General features: G+C 37.0%; 1 protein-coding gene and 1 long non-coding RNA gene across 3 annotated transcripts; both read right to left on the reverse strand.

Moving 5' to 3' along the window:
- Positions 1-1,334: 1,334 nt before the first annotated feature.
- LOC100891082 (ATP-dependent DNA helicase PIF1-like) lies at positions 1,335-12,208 on the reverse strand. 2 transcript variants are annotated; one of them, XR_004062054.1, is made up of 6 exons: positions 10,885-12,208; positions 10,346-10,534; positions 9,413-10,108; positions 8,820-9,097; positions 7,237-8,468; positions 1,335-4,438 (listed from the first exon to the last, which is right to left on the reverse strand). XR_004062054.1 is itself a non-coding variant. In XM_011680342.2 (4 exons), exons 1-3 carry the CDS (start codon positions 9,591-9,593, stop codon positions 7,257-7,259), a joined length of 1,671 nt encoding a protein of 556 aa, XP_011678644.2. In that variant the 5' UTR covers positions 9,594-9,682; the 3' UTR covers positions 1,335-4,438; positions 7,237-7,256. The 2 variants fall into 2 exon arrangements, 1 of the variants encoding a protein (XP_011678644.2); XM_011680342.2 differs by lacking the exons at positions 10,346-10,534; positions 10,885-12,208 and having other exon boundaries at positions 9,413-9,682.
- A 625-nt stretch (positions 12,209-12,833) lies between these two features.
- LOC105445157 lies at positions 12,834-15,469 on the reverse strand. Its single transcript, XR_973289.2, has 3 exons — positions 15,069-15,469; positions 13,922-14,098; positions 12,834-13,103 (listed from the first exon to the last, which is right to left on the reverse strand). It is a non-coding gene; the product is annotated as an uncharacterized LOC105445157 (long non-coding RNA).
- Between the last annotated feature and the right edge of the window lie 3,689 nt (positions 15,470-19,158).

Genomic DNA, 19,158 nt, shown 5'->3' on the forward strand with positions numbered 1-19,158 from the left:
ATTTTTTTGTGAAAACTTTACTTTGAAGAATGATTGTCAAAATGCAGTAAACATGGACAGGATAATCACAAAGTAAGCCCTGCTTTCATACCTCTAATTCACGTAAACTATATATAAAAATCACGGCAATCATAGCATGAAAGCCGAATGAAAGTCGCAAACCGACTGTGCGTGTGAAAATCATCGCATACATTATACACGTACGTTCGTACACACAGCAGGTCCGTCTGGCCTACAAAGCATATCCTATAGAAAGACGCATAACACGGGTAAGCTCAACCCGTTGAGCGTACATATTGGCTACATCCCATCACCTGAGTGAGTCATCGGTTAATGTGTATTTCTCTGACACGCTACAAAGCATATCCTATAGTAAGAGGTCTAACTCGGGGTACGCCCCACCGTTTTAAGATGAGATTTGCTACACCCGTTGACGCGAGTGGATTCTCGTCTATTGTGTGTCTCTTCGTCTCGCTTTGATAATTAGACAAAGGGCGGGAGCACGCCTTGTCGACTCGCTCTCGCGGGTTCGTCGCCTCCTTGCAATCCACGACGCCCGCCGTGCTTTCGTCCGCCCGTCCTCCCCGGCACCCCGAAACCGCGTTTAACGGCATGGACGTCGATCGCGGGGTCGAGGTGGCACGCGGGTTACGGGAGACAGGCCTCGTGGAATTGTGCCACCGTCCTCGCGCCACGGCGGAGGCGAGCGGGGTCGGGGAAAGACGTTTTTGAGGAACCGTTTTGTACCCGTTTGGACCCCCCGCGGCGATTTTGCGTATTAATAATATAGACTAGGAGGACCCGTGGAAAATCCACGGGATTCTAGGGGAGGGGCTGATTTTAGGGTCTGAGAGGGGTTGTAGATAGATTTATGTGCGATGAAAATATAATTTGATAATTTTTATTTATTAATCTTGTAGTCTTTTATTTTTTTCAACTTTATTTATTATTATTAAATCGTTAAAAAATCACCCTAATGCCAACGTTTTATGTATTGATTTGAGCTGTTTTTATTTGTACCATTAATATATCTTGAAGTTTGGAAGAAAAAAGTGGGTTTAGTATATTGTAATAAATTGATGCATTTAGTGTATTCTTATAATTGTTTCATTTTTGTTATTTATGATCGTTTCATATTTATTCTTACTATTCTCTTCTCGTCCCCACTTTCACTATTTATTATGGTTGTTGTCATGCCTCTCTCATTCTCATTTTGCTAATTTTGCATATCTCTTTAGTTTTGCACAGCAATATCAAATTATGCAATCATTATTCTTCCTCAATCTCAGCATACTTTGAATGACAGTGACATTCATAATACATCATAAATGAAATTGATTTCAAAGATTGATTTTTAATACATGTATGAACAATTTCATATTTATTCATAACTTTTCCAAAACGAACTATGAATAACAGTTGATATATTTGACTTAACATATTCTATTAAAACTACATGTTTTAATAACAAAATTATCATCAAAAATATATTTTGTAAGTATGATACAATCAACTTGAAAGAATTACATTTATTGTATTACTTACTTATTTCATACTCTTACATATCATATAACATGATAGTTGTTATATTTAAAAATTACAATCTAATATACCTCAAAAGATTTATTGTTTGCTTTTAAAAGTAAATTTTGAAGTAAGAAAGTTGAAGTCAGGCAGATAATGAAAGATGAAGTTTACACTTACATATGTATTATTATTAAAGGTTAAAGGTTGTAGTGCAGAACACTTTAAATTGTATCATTTGCAATCAAAACATGAAAGGCATTTTACATATTGACAACATATGTATATTGTATGTATGTTTACGAACAACATTACAGTAGAACATGTAGTTTCATGGAATATAGTTTTGGTAATAAATAACATAACATTGTAAGTACAGAATCTTCTACATATGTTCTTTGGCAAGTGTTGCTGCATAATTAGTGATATGAGATCGTCTGATTTTTGGTAATAAATAACATAACATGTAAGTACAGAATCTTCTTCATTTGTTCTTTGGCAAGTGTTGTCTTTTTACTTAGAGATATGAGATCATCTGTGAGTTAAAGTCAGAAATATTTTATAATGATTTTTAAAATAATTGTAATAAGAAATCACATTTATTTTGTATACAAAAATTGAAAATGGGGTTGTGAAGAGTATCTAATTTTAAAATCAGATTATAATCAAACTTTCATATACTTGAATTTTATCACTTATTTCCATAAAGAAATAGCGATAAATATTTGAGCATTTTATTCTTTCAAAAAAACTTGTTTCAGGAAATTGAGGTAGATCAATTACTTAAAGGAATTAACGATCTGATTTATGAGAGGTGTCGGCGAGGTAGATTTAAATATTTAAAGGAAATAACGATTTGGAATATGAGAGGTGTCAGCGAATAATTGATTCATACATATAGTTAAATAAGAACATAACTTATCTACATCCACATATTTATAAAAACACTTATTTACATAGCTTTGGCAATATATGACGTATCCTCGTTTAAAAAAAGATTAAGTACTGGAATACTTTTTGATATTGCATGAATGAGTCAAGATAATCTTTGAACATAGAAATTTAATATCTATTTTAAAGGTTAAAGGCTGTAGTGCGGAACACTTTAAATTGTATCATTTGCAATCAAAACATGAAAAGGCATTTTACATATTGACAACATATGTACATTGATGTATGTTTACGAACAACATTACAGTAGAACATCTAGTTTCATGGAATACAGTTTTGGTAATCAATAACATAACATTGTAAGTACAGAAATTCTACATTTTTCTTTGGCAAGTGTTGCTGCATAATTAGTGATATGAGATCGTCTGTTTTTTGGTAATAAATAACATAACATGTAAGTACAGAATATTTTTCATTTGTTCTTCGGCAAGTGTCGTTTTTTTACTTAGAGATATGAGATCATTTGTGAGTTAAAGTCTGAAATATTTTTTAAATGATTGTTAAGATGTGATTTTTTATTTCATTTATTTTGTATACAAAAATTGAAAATGGGGTTGTGAAGAGAAATATAATTTTAAAATCAGATTATAATCAAACTTTCATATTCTTGAATTTTATCACTTATTTCCATAAAGAAATAGCGATAAATACTTGAGCATTTTATTCTTTCAAAAAAATTTGTTTCAGGAAATTGAGGTAGATCAATTTTTTAAAGGAATTAACGATCTGATATTCATGTATGAGAGGTGTCAGCGAGGTAGATTTAAATATTTAAAGGAAATAACGATTTGGAATATGAGAGGTGTCAGCGAATAATTGATTCATACATATAGTTAAATAAGAACATAACTTATCTACATCCACATATTTATAAAAACACTTATTTACATAGCTTTGGCAATATATGACATACCCTCATTAAAAAAGATTAAGTACTGGAATACTTTTTGATATTGCATGAATGAGTCAAGATATACTTTGAACATAGAAATTTAATATATATTTTCAGCGTTATGTAACATAGTCAACATACTTAAGAGTTTCAAGTATGGATTACGTCTATGTTATTGCATAATGTAGGCAAGATATCCAGTTCCCCATTAAATATTTGAAGGTAAAATATAAATGGAACTTTGATTATAAAAATACATGTAAAATACGTCATGTATGAAGTTGAAAAACCATATTTTTTCAGATCATTTTGTAGAGCTATGTTTTTTCTACTACTTTAAAAAAATGAATGCATAAAATTGTTTACCTTAATAAAAGATCAAACATTTTTGCATTTTTACAACAGGTCAAGTAGTTTTGCATACTGCAAGAGTTAAAAGAAATTATAGACATCAGTTTTTATCTCAAGCGTTATAAATGTATTTAGTTTTTAATTAGTTCTAAAAAAGAAAGAGAAATTGATATAGGTCTAAGTAATCATATTAAATAACTTTTCTTTTAATTTAAGTTAAATGAAAGTTTTAAAAAACATAGTTGAGAGTAACTTTATTCTTAAAAAACATTGGTGTACGGTACATGAGATCTTACATTATGGGCGATGATGAGGTGTCGTCGTTGTTGGAGGTTCCTTGTTCGTTTTCCTGGGGCGTTGATTGGGCTGTAGGTTGAGAAGCTATTATATTATCAGTACTGTTCATCACTTCATGTAGCTCATCTAATGCATTGCTGCATTTTAGCTGAGAGTCATTTAACGCAGATTTCATTTCTTTGAGCTGCTGCCGCAAGTTGAATCCCTCTTTGGAAAGTGCTGCATTCTTAATCAGTAATTTTTTGTTGGCTTCTTTCATACTTGATGTTTCATTTTTCATTTCTATAGCAGACTCTTCTATCTTTTCTGTCAGGTTTATTATTTGCTGCCATGCGTCCTTCGTGAGAGTCGGTGCCTTGACTTGCAGCCTTGTCATTGTACCTAAGATTTGTAGACTTGCTGCTTTGATGTTTTCCATGTTGCCTGTTTTAATGAAATGAAAGTTACATGTATGAGATACTAATTGAAGTAATTGGTATGATTTTCATGATTTTTTGGGTGGTGAAAAAAAAAAAAAAAAAAAAAAAAAAAAAAAAAGCATGCGTCTTCAAAGTAAATGGACGCAAAACACGTTTTTTAATTTAAAAAAAAAATAGAAATAATGACTTTAAATAATGTGATAGGTTATCGAGAAAATGTCCTTTTCATTTTTAAGTTGTGCTATTGTCCTTAATTCTTTCGTTTACAGCGGTTCTCAGAGTTAATGATTAGTTGTGCTGATATCGATTTTAAATTAAACTAAGTTAGTCATTCGCTTTTTTAGTTTGCTTTGGTGTTTTGCTCTACGGTTTGCGTTGCAGTCGCTGGCCGGGCGTTCTGGCTCGCTTGTGTTGCTCGGTATGGTAAATCGTTCAAAAATAAATTTAGGGTTCGAGTGGATTCATTTTAGATTTTTTAAGTTCAATTGTCTTAGCCTAAATGATATCAACTGACAAAATTCGTCACTCACCTACAAATGATGTTTATCGCGAAGTATTTATTCCAAAATTTCTTTTATAACAAAAGTTATCTCCAAATCCAAAGTACGGAAACTGTGAAGTGTATATCAAGAAATTAAATGGCGTGCGAAAGGCTTTATAAAACGCCGTGTGTGAAATACGGTACCATGCGTTGCATTTATTCGGCGGTCTTGTTGCCTTGCTTGTATTGCACGTGCTAGTGATTTTGTTTTAGATTTGTAAATTTAACTGTTTTAGTCTAAATTATTATATTCTAGAGAAGTTTTTATTCACCTAAAAATGATGATTATCGCGAAATATTTGTAAAGGAATTTTTTTCTCCCGCACAATATTAATTATCTCCGAAACCAAAGTACGAAAACCGTACAGTGGATATCAAGAAATTGATTGGCGTGCCAGATGCTTTATAAAACGCCATGTGTGAAATACCATGCGTTGCATTTATTCGGCGGTCTTGTTGCCTTGCTTGTATTGCACGTGACGATTATTTTGTTCAAATATATTCAAATTGCTAGTGAATTCGTAGATTTTTAAATTTTACTGTTTATCAAAGGTGCTAGTTTATTCGTTTTAGATTTTTAAATTCAACAGTTTTAGTCTAAAGTATAATAGTTGACAGAGTTTGTGCCTCACCTATAAATGATGTTTATGGTGAAATATTTATAAAGGAATTTTTCCTTCAGCACAATAATTTTCTTTAAAACCAAAGTACAAACAAAAAAGTTAAGTGGATATTATGAAATTCATTGGCATGCGAGATTTTTTTATATAAATTATTGTGTCTGCAATTATAAGTAAGTGAGCTTGGCAGAACAGGAAGCTTTAAAGCATAACAAAATAGTTTGTTTTGATCGAAAGCCATCATTTTAAAGACTTATGATAGAGATTGAATTTATTGTAGTTTTAGATTTTATAGTAATTGTTAGCTTTCATTTGATTCATGATTATATTTTTGACAGTTACAATTATTTTTAATTATTCATCAAAATATTTGCCATGTAATGGATTACGTTTTTGGTAGATGCGTGTATTTTTTTTTGCTATAGATTTTGGACAGTGTAGTTTTGAGGAATAAAAACAGTAAGGTTGAACCAAGATGTTTGACATAAATGATAGAGAACCTTTCTTTGATGGGGGGGGGGGGGGGGGGGGGGGGGGGGGGGTCTAACATCTTTGTTTTTAGAAAAACTTTTTTTAACAACAATTTTTAAAATTATTTTGTTTAAATTTAAAACTGGTAGCTATGATTTGTTTTTTGTTTTGGTGGGAGGGGGGCTCACGATAAACATTACAAAGAAAGCGGACAAAATATACAGTTGCTCATTCTACCTTCAACAATTGCTACGGTAGACAAAGGAACATCCCTTCACTGCTATGTAATAATGTGTAGAACAGGTGAATATGCATGTGACACCTGTTCAACAGATTTTTACATAATAGCAGTGAAGGGATGTTCCTTTGTCTACCATAGCAATTGTTGAGGGTAGAATGAGGTACTGTATATATTTTTATTTTTTTTTGTCCGTTGTGTTCATAGTGGCTGGAGCCCTCTTGATTTTTTTTTTAGACAATTTAATTTTTTGTTAAATTGTTTGGTATGATACTTTTCAACACTTTACTTTGCATCAAATTTCCTTGAATATCTGGGTGATTGGGCCTTATTGTATTGTTATTTTTTTTAATATCTCCTTTTTTAAAAAAAAAAGGACATATTTAAATCAAATTACCTACCAAATTTATGAAAGAAAAATTGTTATTTTAACACAAATTTGTTTGGGCTTGTCCGCCACACATTTTTTTTGGACAATATGCATTATTTTTATGTTCAAGTAAGTTTAAATTAAGGACATCGGTTACTTTAGACATTTGTGGATTTCATAATGAAGGCAGGGAAACAATACATGGTTCTCATTTCATTCATTCTCAAAATGCCAAAAAGAGCCCCTGAAAGTCATAAAAGAGCCACAAAAATAATTGCATATAGAGTTCTAATTAAAGAGTGTCATTTTCATGCAAGCAAGCTTGAAAAATAGCCCTCAAAATGTTTTTATTTTTTTCCCTCCTGAATGAAGGGATTTTCATTTAATGCGTTTGCATTGTATGTATTATTTATATGCATTAACACTTTTGTAATGATGTGGTGTATCTTTTTTTAAAGGATAGCATAGTATTTTTAGTCAATATTACAATGACAAAGAGGAATTTTTTAATATAATATCTTTTTTAGTCAACCATTAAAATGACTAATGCATTCTTACTTACCCTTTAGAGGAAAAGAAATTTCAACCTAGGACTTCACGATACACGATGTTCTTTGTGTAGTATTTACTGTGTTTCTTTCCTTGGCCTGAAGTGTTGTCCATCATCACACGTATGCTGTTGAGTGATTTAGCCCTGGACAATGCTACGTATAGTTGTCCATGTGTGAAAACTGGGTACGGCAGATAGATCCCAACTCTGGAGAAGGTTTGTCCTTGAGCCTTATTGATTGTCATGCAATATGCTAAACGTATTGGAAATTGTACACGGTGTAAGTTAAATGGCATGGTGGTGTCAGATGGGGTCAACTTTATCCGTGGGATAAATACACGTTTGCCTGTTATCAACACTTGCGCATCAATGACATTGTTGTACAAATTGCAAATTCTCAATCTTGTACCATTACACAATCCATCATTGATATCAAGGTTACGAAGTAACATCACAATTGCTCCCTGTTTCAATTGCAGTTTATGGAGTGGTAATCCTGATGGTGTCATTGAGTTTACAAATTCTGTTGGATAGCTCAGAGCATCTGAAGGGTCATCTGTTGTGATTGTATCTGTACTGTAGTACACTGCTGTATTCTCGGGAAGTTTTTGAAGTATTTGCTGATTTATTATGAACGTGGCATCGTTCTTTGGTGTGAGGATAGCTTCTTTTTCGACATTATTGTTGTCATTGTCATCATACATGTCCTTCACAATGTCTTTTGTGATTACTGAGGATGGAAGTACAATGGAATCACCTGGAAGTGCGTCTGTTCCAGCATCATACGTTCCTTCTCCTACCTCAAGCAGCCATTTCGCAAACTGTTTCTCACTTTCATCTGCTCTCATGTTTGTGGTCAGCTTGAAGTTGTGAAACTCTTGGAAGGTGTTTGATTTCTTAATTGTGTTCTCCATCAGTACTGCCGGAGCAACTCTTGGAATTACTGGTAAGACTTGTCGAAAGTCTCCACCTAACAGAACAATCTTTCCTCCAAAGAGTTTGTCATTATCCATTACGTCTTGTAGCATCATGTTGATGGCATCCAGTGCATGTTTTGGCACCATTGAAGCTTCATCTATTATGAATAGATCAGTATCTCGCACCTTTTGCGCTTGTTGTGTATCTGGTGGAACATTGCATGTAGATCTTTCATCAATAGGTACTGGCAATTTGTAAAAGCTGTGAATTGTTTGACCCTTGTGTAGAAGTGTTGCAGCAATGCCAGTATATGCTGTAGCAGACACCTACAAAAGATAATAAATTAAATAAGGTTATTTATATTTTAGTAAAAGCAATGTTATTTACATGAAAATGTAATTTCAGATAACAGGAAAATTAGAAATATTGTTGTGTGTATTTGCTATTTTAAATCATATGTTTCAGTACAGAATGAATGACAGAGAGATAAATATGTAAATATTTTTTTGTAAGATATATGGAACGAAGTATCAAAATAAATTTTCTGAACAATGATTACATTTTAAATGAATCTAATATTTTACTATTTCACTAATAATAGCTTTTCGCAACAAATTTAAGTCAATAAATAATTGTAATAAGGATTGTTTATATGTAATTGTAAAAAAACAACTTACTTTCAGGTTTTTCTTGTGGAATGTAGCAATGAGTCGGTTATACATTGTAGTTTTTCCTGTACCTCCTGGACCATCAATGAAGAAGGCAGTAGTCGGTGGATTCATTCCTTGGGAGATGGTTTGTTGACATTGGAGGATTGTGTTGATGACATGTTCCTGTTCTTCATTCATTTGGACATCAGGGTTATCAAATTGGTTTGCCTCATGTAGAAGATCATTTTGTATTTGACCGTCTTGTAGGGTTTCCAAAGGTAATCCAAGGGATCTACATGAAAGTCCTAAATGAAAACAGCAAAGAAACAACTACGAATTAAATTAATGCTTCAAGTTTTAGAATTGATCACATGAATAAATGCAAAATAAGCAGGATTTCATACATTGAGTTAAAAAACATTATGTTGTATTTCCATAAACAATTGAGGTTTTTTTTTGTAGACGGTACATATTTGATAAGACAGTTGTGAAGTATATCTTTATCATTTTATTAACTAAATAATATTTCTGTATTTAAGGACTAAACAAATTTTAATTTATTAAAGGTTTTACAGGAATTTTTAAAATTTAATAGAAAACTAAATGTCATAGTTACTTACCATGCTGTTTTAGGATATCATTGATGTGTGCAAGGGCATGTTGGGTTGCTTGTGGTTGAGGAAATGTTCTTCTGAAATCCTCTGTGAGTGCACTTTTATGGTTTTCCCATAATGAGAGGACATCTGTTGGATGATTGTGTGCCACTATTGTTGCAAAGAGCAGACGCATCTGTCTTGGCATCTTGTATGATGATGCTTCTCTCAATGTGTCATCCCATACTTTGTCACTTTCAAGAAGGTTGAGTTTTAGGCATGCTTCTTTGAAAGTAGAGGCTTCAATTCCATCGACGGTTTTCATGTCTTTGTAGCTCTTGGCCCCAGGAACATGCAGTAGAAGTAGACGAAGAAAAAAATCTTTCTTCGTCTTTAGGACTCACACTGTACATTCTTTGCACAGATTTGACATTTTTTTTCCGTTTTTGCCAACGGCTTGTTTTATTATTGAAAACATAGTGGTTGGGTATTTCTGTGTAGAAGTATTGATTTGCATCTTCATCTTCTTCATTGAGTTGGAACCAAGCAGATAATTTGGATTGTTTATTGTTTGCTCTTTCAAGACCTTCCTCCTCCTGTCCTCGTGTGAAGTAGACTGGTTGTTTGTTGGCAAGATGAACTGGTAGACGATGGATTGTGTGTGAACGTCCTTGCATAGAGTACTCTGACAGTCGCCAAAATCCTTCTGGTGCACTAACATATCTGCAAAATATAATAAGCAAGTGCAAGAATGTTTTTTAAATGAATTTGGGATATGATAAGAGCAATCTATTCAATGAAACTTAGAATTGACATTAAAAAGATTTGCACAACTAATTATTAAAATACTGATTTTATTAAAAGAGTTCTCTGTGAAGTTAAATTTTTTTGCTATAATGTACATTTTGTAGATTCATTTCAAAATATAAGCAATTTGAAGTTGTGTATTTTAAAAGTTACCTTGCATCCGTGAAAGAGGAGATCTCATCGTGATTTACTGTAGTTTGTGAAGTTTGCAATGTTGCACAGTCGTATCCTTTATAGATGTATTTGTACAGGTACTTCACGCTTTTGATGGACATGCAGGCTTCCAAGTTTATGTGTGCTTGATATTTTTTGGATAGATATGGGCTGTAAGGAACAATCCATCTATAAACAGGAAGAAAGAAAAAAAGGAACAAAAATACTTATAAAATAAGTTGTAAAATATAAAAAGAAAGAGGAGTATCATTTATGTGAATTTATATACATGTATATGTAAAATCTGTTCATGATTATTTATTGTTTTACAAAATTAATTAATACATGAAACAATATTTCATTTTATCATTGCATTTATTGTTTATGTTTACAATGTAGTTTTAAGAACAATATTGGTAAAACATGAACACTTTCTCTGCATATTTAAGTTTGGTAGATCAACTTAAATGAAAGATTAGCAATATAGAGGTAATATTTGTTATAGAAAAGTTTATGCATTATGATAAAATTCTACATACCTGTTATCCAATTCCTTGTGTTTGACGGTGACGGTCCTGCTATTGTCTGGTCTGGCATATTGGGGATATCCATCAGTAGAGACTGCTGTTCTTGTTTGAAACTGTTTAGGATAATCCTTGCTGCACACCCCTTCTTTCATGCATACTGATTTAGGATTCAGTACCCCACATGGCCCATGCACCATAGTAGATTTGATGATTTCAAACAGCTGTGGGTCTTCTACTGGGTCAGGGATTGTTGCTTTGATGAGGCTGTCAATATCTTCAGGCTGACGTAATTTGCTGTCTTGTTCCAGAATAATCAACATGTGGCAATGTGGTAGACCTCTCTTTTGGAATTCGATGACATGAACCCATGCTACAGGTTTGCCAAAAATGTGATTTTTAGTTATGTCTTTTATGAGTTGGTCAAGCTTCAGTTTGAAAACTCTCGAGATTAAATCAGGCCTGTCTGAACTTTGTTGGTGTGGAAGAAGGTTGCTCTTGATTTCTTCCCATTTAGGATTGCACGTAAACGTCAGAAACAGGTCTGGCTTTCCAAAGTGAGCAACTATTGACATGGCATCCTGATAGTTCTGATTCATTGCACGTGGGGAACCTTGAAAGGATGAAGGCAATATCACAATTCTACCGAGTGTGCGTTCTGTTTCAATGGCTTGCTTATTGATGTGGTCCATTAAACCTTGGTAGTGTTCAACTCGCAATTGAGATTGATTATGTCGCAGATATGACAGGCGTTCAGATTCTGTTTTGACATAGGCGTCAACTATGTACTGTTGGAAGAGCTTGCCGGATTTGTGGATGGGAGAGAATTGTTGTCTTATGGCCAAACGAAATGAATAAAACTGGAGAAGAGTTACTGAATTCCTTTTTGCTGTTGCATGTGGTGCTGAATGTTGTATGCCAGGAATCCATCCACGTTCTCCATGTGGAAATAGGATTGGGTAAGTCATGGGGTCAACGTTGGGGGATATGGTGGAAATGTTCTGTAAAGGCATATCTCTGGGATAGACAATGAGGTCTCGATCGGGGGGGATGCCATCAGTTCCTACAAACACTGCAGCGACTTCATCGTGGGTTGGCAGGTTGTATCGCCTTTGATCTGTGCCTTTTTTGATTACCATGGTGACAGTGGGTGGCTGGCAATTTGATGTGATTGCTCTATTATTCTCTTCTGTCTCAACCTCATGCATGTGCTTGTATGCAGCAGCATAAGGGTTGATGGCAATTAGTTGATCATGAATGGAATCCATTATGCCCTCATGACAATGTTCATTTTGGGGCTGGGCCAGTCTCGTTTGCGTTGCTTCTGGTCCATCAAGGATATAGATTTGGCCATATCGTCGAGGTGTATTTGGTGGTGGGTGAAGGGTTCCAGTTCTATGATATAATTGCCCATGAATACGGAAACAGTATGGTCCATGGCCTGGTGGCGGAGCCATCATTGCGCCCATCGACGCAAACGCAAATGAACTGTTGTAGTTGCGAATATGCTTCAGGAAGTTTTTTGATTTGTGGTCTTGTCCCTCAAGAAGATGCTGCAGTAAAGTAGGGTATGGTGGTAGAGGCTGGAGGTCAACTTTCCCGTTGTGACAGCAGTTACTTGCTTCATTCTTGAATCGACTTGCATGGCAGTATTGGCATTCATGTGACATTGGTCCCAGAGAGAAACTGTTCAATGTTGAGTGATAGTTTTGAGCAGCATTCAAATTAGATCGATGTGCTACATTTCCTTGAAGTTCAGTGGAATCCTGAGCATCAGTTGGTAGTAGGTGAGCAGGAGAATCACTTTGTCTTTCTGTACAGTTTATGGAATCTTGAGCATCACTTGGTAGTAGGTGAGCAGGAGAATCATCTTGTCTTTCTGTACAGTTTGTGGAATCTTGAGCATCACTTGGTAGTAGGTGAGCAGGAAAATCATCTTGTCTTTCTGTACAGTTTGTGGAATCTTGAGCATCACTTGGTAGTAGGTGAGCAGGAGAATCACCTTGTCTTTCTGTACAGTTTGTGGAATCTTGAGCATCAGTTGCTGGTAGGTGAGCAGGAGAATCACCTTGTCGTTCTGTAAACTCTGTGAAATCCTGAGCATTAGTTGGTGGTAGTTGAGCCGTAGAGTTACTTTGTCTTTCTCTCGATTGTTGTTTTAAGAATTCTCTTCGTTGTTTTTTTTTCTCTGAGTTCCTTCTACCGTCAACAGTTTTGGCTTTTCTTTTCGGCATCTGAAAAAAAGAAAAAAGAAAAGAAAACATTTTTAAAATTTAAATATTCATCCCTTTAAAATGATTTTCAATGAAGCAAAGGGCAAATGTTATGTAAGGAGAAATTGAAGTATGTTGCATTATGAGTAGATAAGTAGTAAGTGTGTATGTAGCATGTATCTGTATAGGTCTACGACAGGGTGTAGAGAGAATTTCACGCCACCATTCTTTTTCTCCAACCGTCCCACCAACTCGTAATAGGAGACTCCTGCCCCCCCCCCCCCCTCACTCCCGCTCATGGCCTGGCAGACGATGTAGAATCTCTCGATTTATGATAAAAACGTATCATACACAAATCTTTTTTGCTCAATTGCTCAAGGGGGGGGGGGGGCATTTTTCTTCTCCATCATTTGGAAACATGTAAAAAAAAAAGTAGTGGAGCGCCACTCCTCTATGTAGAGTGAGGACGGGTACAACTTCGCCTTTATGAGTTCAGGCTTCAATTCAAACAAAAGAACACAATAATTTGTTTATATTTTAAAGGGCCACTCTAACCCAATTGTAAACATTAATAGGCTAGAATCTACACGTCTTCTTAGTAATATTTCAGCCTTTAAATTGACCAAAAAATGATGATAACCATTTATTTTATGCAGATCTCATGCTTGCTGGGCTACGGCTCTCAAAAAACTGTAATTCTGCAGACCTACAGTACAGTCGGCAGAAGACATGGTAGACTCTACACCGGGCCCTTTCACTTTAGTTTCAGTTTAAAAGATCTGCAATTAATTAATATCTAGATTTACTGGATAAGAATTAATTAATATAATTATGCTTACCTCTAATCTAATCGTAGACAGGATGCCAATGAGTTCATAGCATACACTGGGTCCGAAACTCCCGTGAGAAAAATAAGCCTAAAATCACATGTAGTCCACAGACAATTTTATGGCTTCATAATTTCATGCATCTAAGCTCCTTCTACCGTCAACAGTTTTGGCTTTTCTTTTCGGCATCTGAAAAAAATAAAAAAGAAAAGAAAACTTTTTAAAAATTTGAATATTCATCCCTTTAAAATGATTTTCAATGAAGCAAAGGGCAAATGTTATGCAAGGAGAAATTGAAGTATGTTGCATTATTAGTAGATAAGTAGTAAGTGTGTATGTAGCATGTATCTGTATAGGTCTACGACAGGGTGTAGAGAGAATTTCACGCCACCATTCTTTTTCTCCAACCGTCCCACCAACTCGTAATAGGAGACTCCTGCCCCCCCTTCACTCCCGCTCATGTCCTGGCAGACGATGTAGAATCTCTCGATTTACGATAAAAAAACGTATCATACGTCTACACAAATCTTTTTTGCTCAAGGGGGGGGGGGGGGGCATTTTTCTTCTCCATCATTTGGAAACATGTAAAGAAAAGTAGTGGAGCGCCACTCCTCTATGTAGAGTGAGGACGGGTACAACTTCGCCTTTATGAGTTCAGGCTTCAATTCAAACAAAAGAACACAATAATTTGTTTATATTTTAAAGGGCCACTCTAACCCAATTGTAAACATTAATAATAATAGGCTAGAATCTAATCTTAGTAATATTTCAGCCTCTAAATTGACCAAAAAATGATAACCACTTATTTTATGCAGATCTCATGCTTGCTGGGCTACGGCCCTCAAAAAACTGTATTTCTGCAGACCTACAGTAGGTCTGGCCCTCAAAAAACTGTAATTCTGCAGACCTAAGTTACAGTAGGCCTAGGTCTGCAGTCAGCAGTAGACATGGTCATGGTAGACTCTAACTCCGGGAAGCTCCAACACCGGCGCCGCAGGCGTCGGACGCCTGCGGCGCCGGTGTTGGAGCTTCCCGGAGTTAGGTAGACTCTAACTTACACCGGGCCCTTTCACTTTGGTTTCAGTTTCAAAGAACTGCGATTAGTCTAATTGATATCTAGATTTACTGGATAAGAATTAATTAATATAATTATGCTTACCTCTAATCTAATCGTAGACAGGATGCCAATGAGTTCATAGTCATACACTGGGTCCGAAACTCCCGTGAGAAAAATAAGCCTAAAATCACATGTAGTCCACAGACAATTTTATGGCTTCATCATGCATGTGCGTCGCATACGTTATACACGTACACACATGTCCGCTTGGACTACAAAGCATATCCTATAGAAAGAAGCATAGCACGGGTAAGCTCAACCCGTTGAGGATACATATTGGCTACATCCCCTCACCCGGGTGAGTCGTCTGTTGATGTGTATTTCTCTTACACGCTACAAAGCGAACCCTATAGCAAGAGGTCTTACTCGGGATACGCCGCAGCCTTTTTCAATGAGACTTGCTACACCCGTTGACGCGAGTGGATTCTCGTCCATCGTGTGTCTCTTCGTCTCTCTTTGATAATTAGACAGAGGGCGGGTGCACGCCTTGCCGACTCGCTCTCGCGGGTTCGTCGCCTCCTCGCAATCCGCGACGCCCGCCGTGCTCTCGTCCGCCCGTCCTCCCCGGCCGCCCCGAAACCGCGTTTAACGGCGTGGACGTCGATCGCGGGGTCGACGTGGCACGCGGGTTACGGGAGACAGACCTCGTGGAATTGTGCCGCCCTCCCCGCGCCACGGCGGAGGCGGGCGGGGTCGGGGAAAGACGTTTTTGAGGAACCGTTTTGTACCCGTTTGGACCCCCCGCGGCGATTTTGCGTATTAGTAATATAGACTAGCAGGACCCGTGGAAAATCCACGGGATTCTAGGGGAGGGGGCCAAATAGATAGATAGATAGAGGCCTATGTGCTAACCAAAAAAAAATTAAGATTATCTTTATATAGAGAATTTTTATAATATATGCTGTTTGACCATGAATGGCGCATCGTAAAACAAACTATGTCAGATAGGATCTCGATAATTACTATTTATTTGCATTATTATTGTTGTGATTTCAATGTAGTTTCATGAAAAGACTACATATGCAGAGGCTTGGATTATGATTATGTTGGCATTGTTCACAAAATGTGTATAATTATTTTCAAAGTAAAGATTTTACGCGAAAAATCGGACGGTTTGTGCACAAATTGACTCGACTGTGTGTGGGACTGTGAGCGTAGAATCCAGTGAAAGATTATTTTTTTCGGGGACTCGATCTATATCAAATTTTGGGGAAATTTTTGGGGGCTACTTTTTTTATCTTTCGGGGGCTCATTTTTCTTGGGCTAATTTTTCATTAATTCATTTAAAGGTGCAGTTTGTTTAGTTTAGTAGCGTAGTGTTACGTAAAAAAAGGCGTACTTTCTGCGTCAAGTTTCTACGCCGAAAGTACGTGAATTTTGTTAAACATATTAAATTGTTTGCGTCTATCTTGCGTACTTTTTTGCGTCCCTCAGGGTATAGTAACGTAGGCCAGCGTACTCTCAGCTCAGCGTAGTTGGTACGCAACTCTACTATGGACCCCACGCCAATTAGTGATCGACCTGCCAGTGTCACAAATAAGGCATTAAAAATATGCTCATCTGACCGTAATTAAATGCCTAAAACCCCCGAAAGCTCAAATCGCTATGAGTTACCTGACCCCCCCCCCCATACTTTAAAAATTGATTTGATGCAAGAACTGTATCATACTAAAAGTATTATCATGTTTTTAAACGACCATGACGACCGTCTGATTTTCTTGTGAAAACTTTACTTTGAAAAATGATTGTCGAAATTCAGTATACAACTATACATGGCCAGAATGGAAAATCCACGGGATTCTAGGGGAGGGGGCCAAATAGATAGATAGAGGCGGCCTATGTGCTATCCAAAAAAAAATTTAGATTATCTTTATATAGAGAATTTTTATAATATATGCTGTTTGACCATGAATGGCGCATCGTAAAACAAACTATGTCAGATAGGATCTCGATAATTACGATTTATTTGCATTATTATTGTTGTGATTTCAATGTAGTTTCATGAAAAGACTACATATGCAGAGGCTTGGATTATGATTATGTTGGCATTGTTCACAAAATGTGTATAATTATTTTCAAAGTAAAGATTTTACGCGAAAAATCGGACGGTTTGTGCACAAATTGACTCGACTGTTTGTGGGACTGTGAGCGCAGAATCCAGTGAAAGATTTTTTTTTTTCGGGGACTCGATCTATATCAAATTTTGGGAAATTTTTTGGGGGCTACTTTTTTATCTTTCGGGGGCTCATTTTTTATTAATTCATTTAAAGATGCAGTTTGTTTAGTTTAGTAGCGTAGTGTTACGTAAAAAAGGCGTACTTTCTGCGTCAAGTTTCTACGCCGAAAGTACGCGAATTTTGTTAAACATATCAAATTGTTTGCGTCCATCTTGCGTACTTTTTTGCGTCCCTCAGGGTATAGTAACGTAGGCCAGCGTACTCTCAGCTCAGCGTAGTTGGTACGCAACTCTACTATGGACCCCACGCCAATTAGTGATCGACCTGCCAGTGTCACAAATAAGGCATTAGAAATATGCTCATCTGACGACTGACCGTAATTAAATGCCTAAAACCCCTGAGCTTTCGGGGGTTCAGCCCTTTGTACCCGTGGACACCACGCCTGCACTCAAATCGCTTTGAGTTACCTGAGCCCCCCCCCCCCCCCCATACTTCAAAAATTGATTTGATGCAAGAACTGTATCATACTAAAAGTATTATGTTTTTAAACGACCATGAGGACCGTCTGATTTTCTTGTGAAAACTTTACTTTGCTTGTGAAAACTTTACTTTGAAAAATAATTATCGAAATTCAGTATACAACTATACATGGCCAGAATAATCACAATCTAAGCCCAGGTTTCATACATCTATTCACGAAACTATATTGAAGTCGGGGCAATAATAGCAATTTCAAAGTGTTGTTTAGACTCTCCTCACACCACGGATAGGCCTGGCTACTCCGGTCACCGCTACTCCATGATGCTCACACACTCAGCTCCGACAGCACCGCCGACAGCAGCGCTCAACTGCCGTGGCAATACACTGTGGACTCAAGGCAGTTTGCAACTGAACTGTCACGTGAAGGCGTACTATATCACAGATCTATTTGCGCTATTCTTGTTGTGATTTCGATGTAGTTTTCATGAAAAGACCAATAAAACAGAAGCTTGGACTATGATTATGTTGGCATAGATCACAGAATTTGTATAATTATTTTCAGAGTAAAGATTTTACGTGAAAATAGGTCCATGGTTTGCGCCAGTTGTCGCAATCGCCTCGACTCGAATCGACTGTGGTGTGTGCATGTGTGTGACCTGAGAGCGTGTAATACACGTACACTATGGGCGCCGGGCCTACAAAGCATATATCCTATAGAAAGACGCATAACACGGGTCAGGTCAACCCGTTGAGCGTACATATTGGCTACATCCCATCACCCGGGTGAGTCGTCTGTTGATGTGTATTTCTCTTACACGCTACAAAGCGAATCCTATAGCAAGAGGTCTTACTCGGGATACGCCGCAGCCTTTTACAATGAGACTTGCTACACCCGTTGACGCGAGTGGATTCTCGTCCATCGTGTGTCTCTTCGTCTCTCTTTGATAATTAGACAGAGGGCGGGTGCACGCCTTGCGGACTCGCTCTCGCGGGTTCGTCGCCTCCTCGCAATCCACGACGCCCGCCGTGCTCTCGTCCGCCCGTCCTCCCCGGCACCCCGAAACCGCGTTTAACGGCGTGGACGTCGATCGCGGGGTCGACGTGGCACGCGGGTTACGGGAGACAGGCCTCGTGGAATTGTGCCGCCCTCCCCGCGCCACGGCGGAGGCGGGCGGGGTCGGGGAAAGACGTTTTTGAGGAACCGTTTTGGCCCGTGTTGGACCCCCCGCGGCGATTTTGCGTATTAGTAATATAGATTGTCTTTTCCTACTGGCCCTACAATTCTTATTACCCCATAATTGCGAAGTAGGCATGTACACCCGGGTGGAGTGGGACAAAATTGCGGGCAAAACACCTTGTCCAAGGATGTAAGGACCACGCAAGAATTATACCTGGGAGGCTGGGACCATGGAGTTACTCCATGCTGGGACCCTCGTATAAGAGCCAAGAGCCTTCCCCAATTAACCAAAGTGCTC

This window comes from Strongylocentrotus purpuratus, unplaced genomic scaffold, assembly GCF_000002235.5.
Source record: "Strongylocentrotus purpuratus isolate Spur 01 unplaced genomic scaffold, Spur_5.0 spur5_scaffold_7, whole genome shotgun sequence".
Classification (NCBI taxonomy): Eukaryota; Metazoa; Echinodermata; class Echinoidea; order Camarodonta; family Strongylocentrotidae; genus Strongylocentrotus; species Strongylocentrotus purpuratus.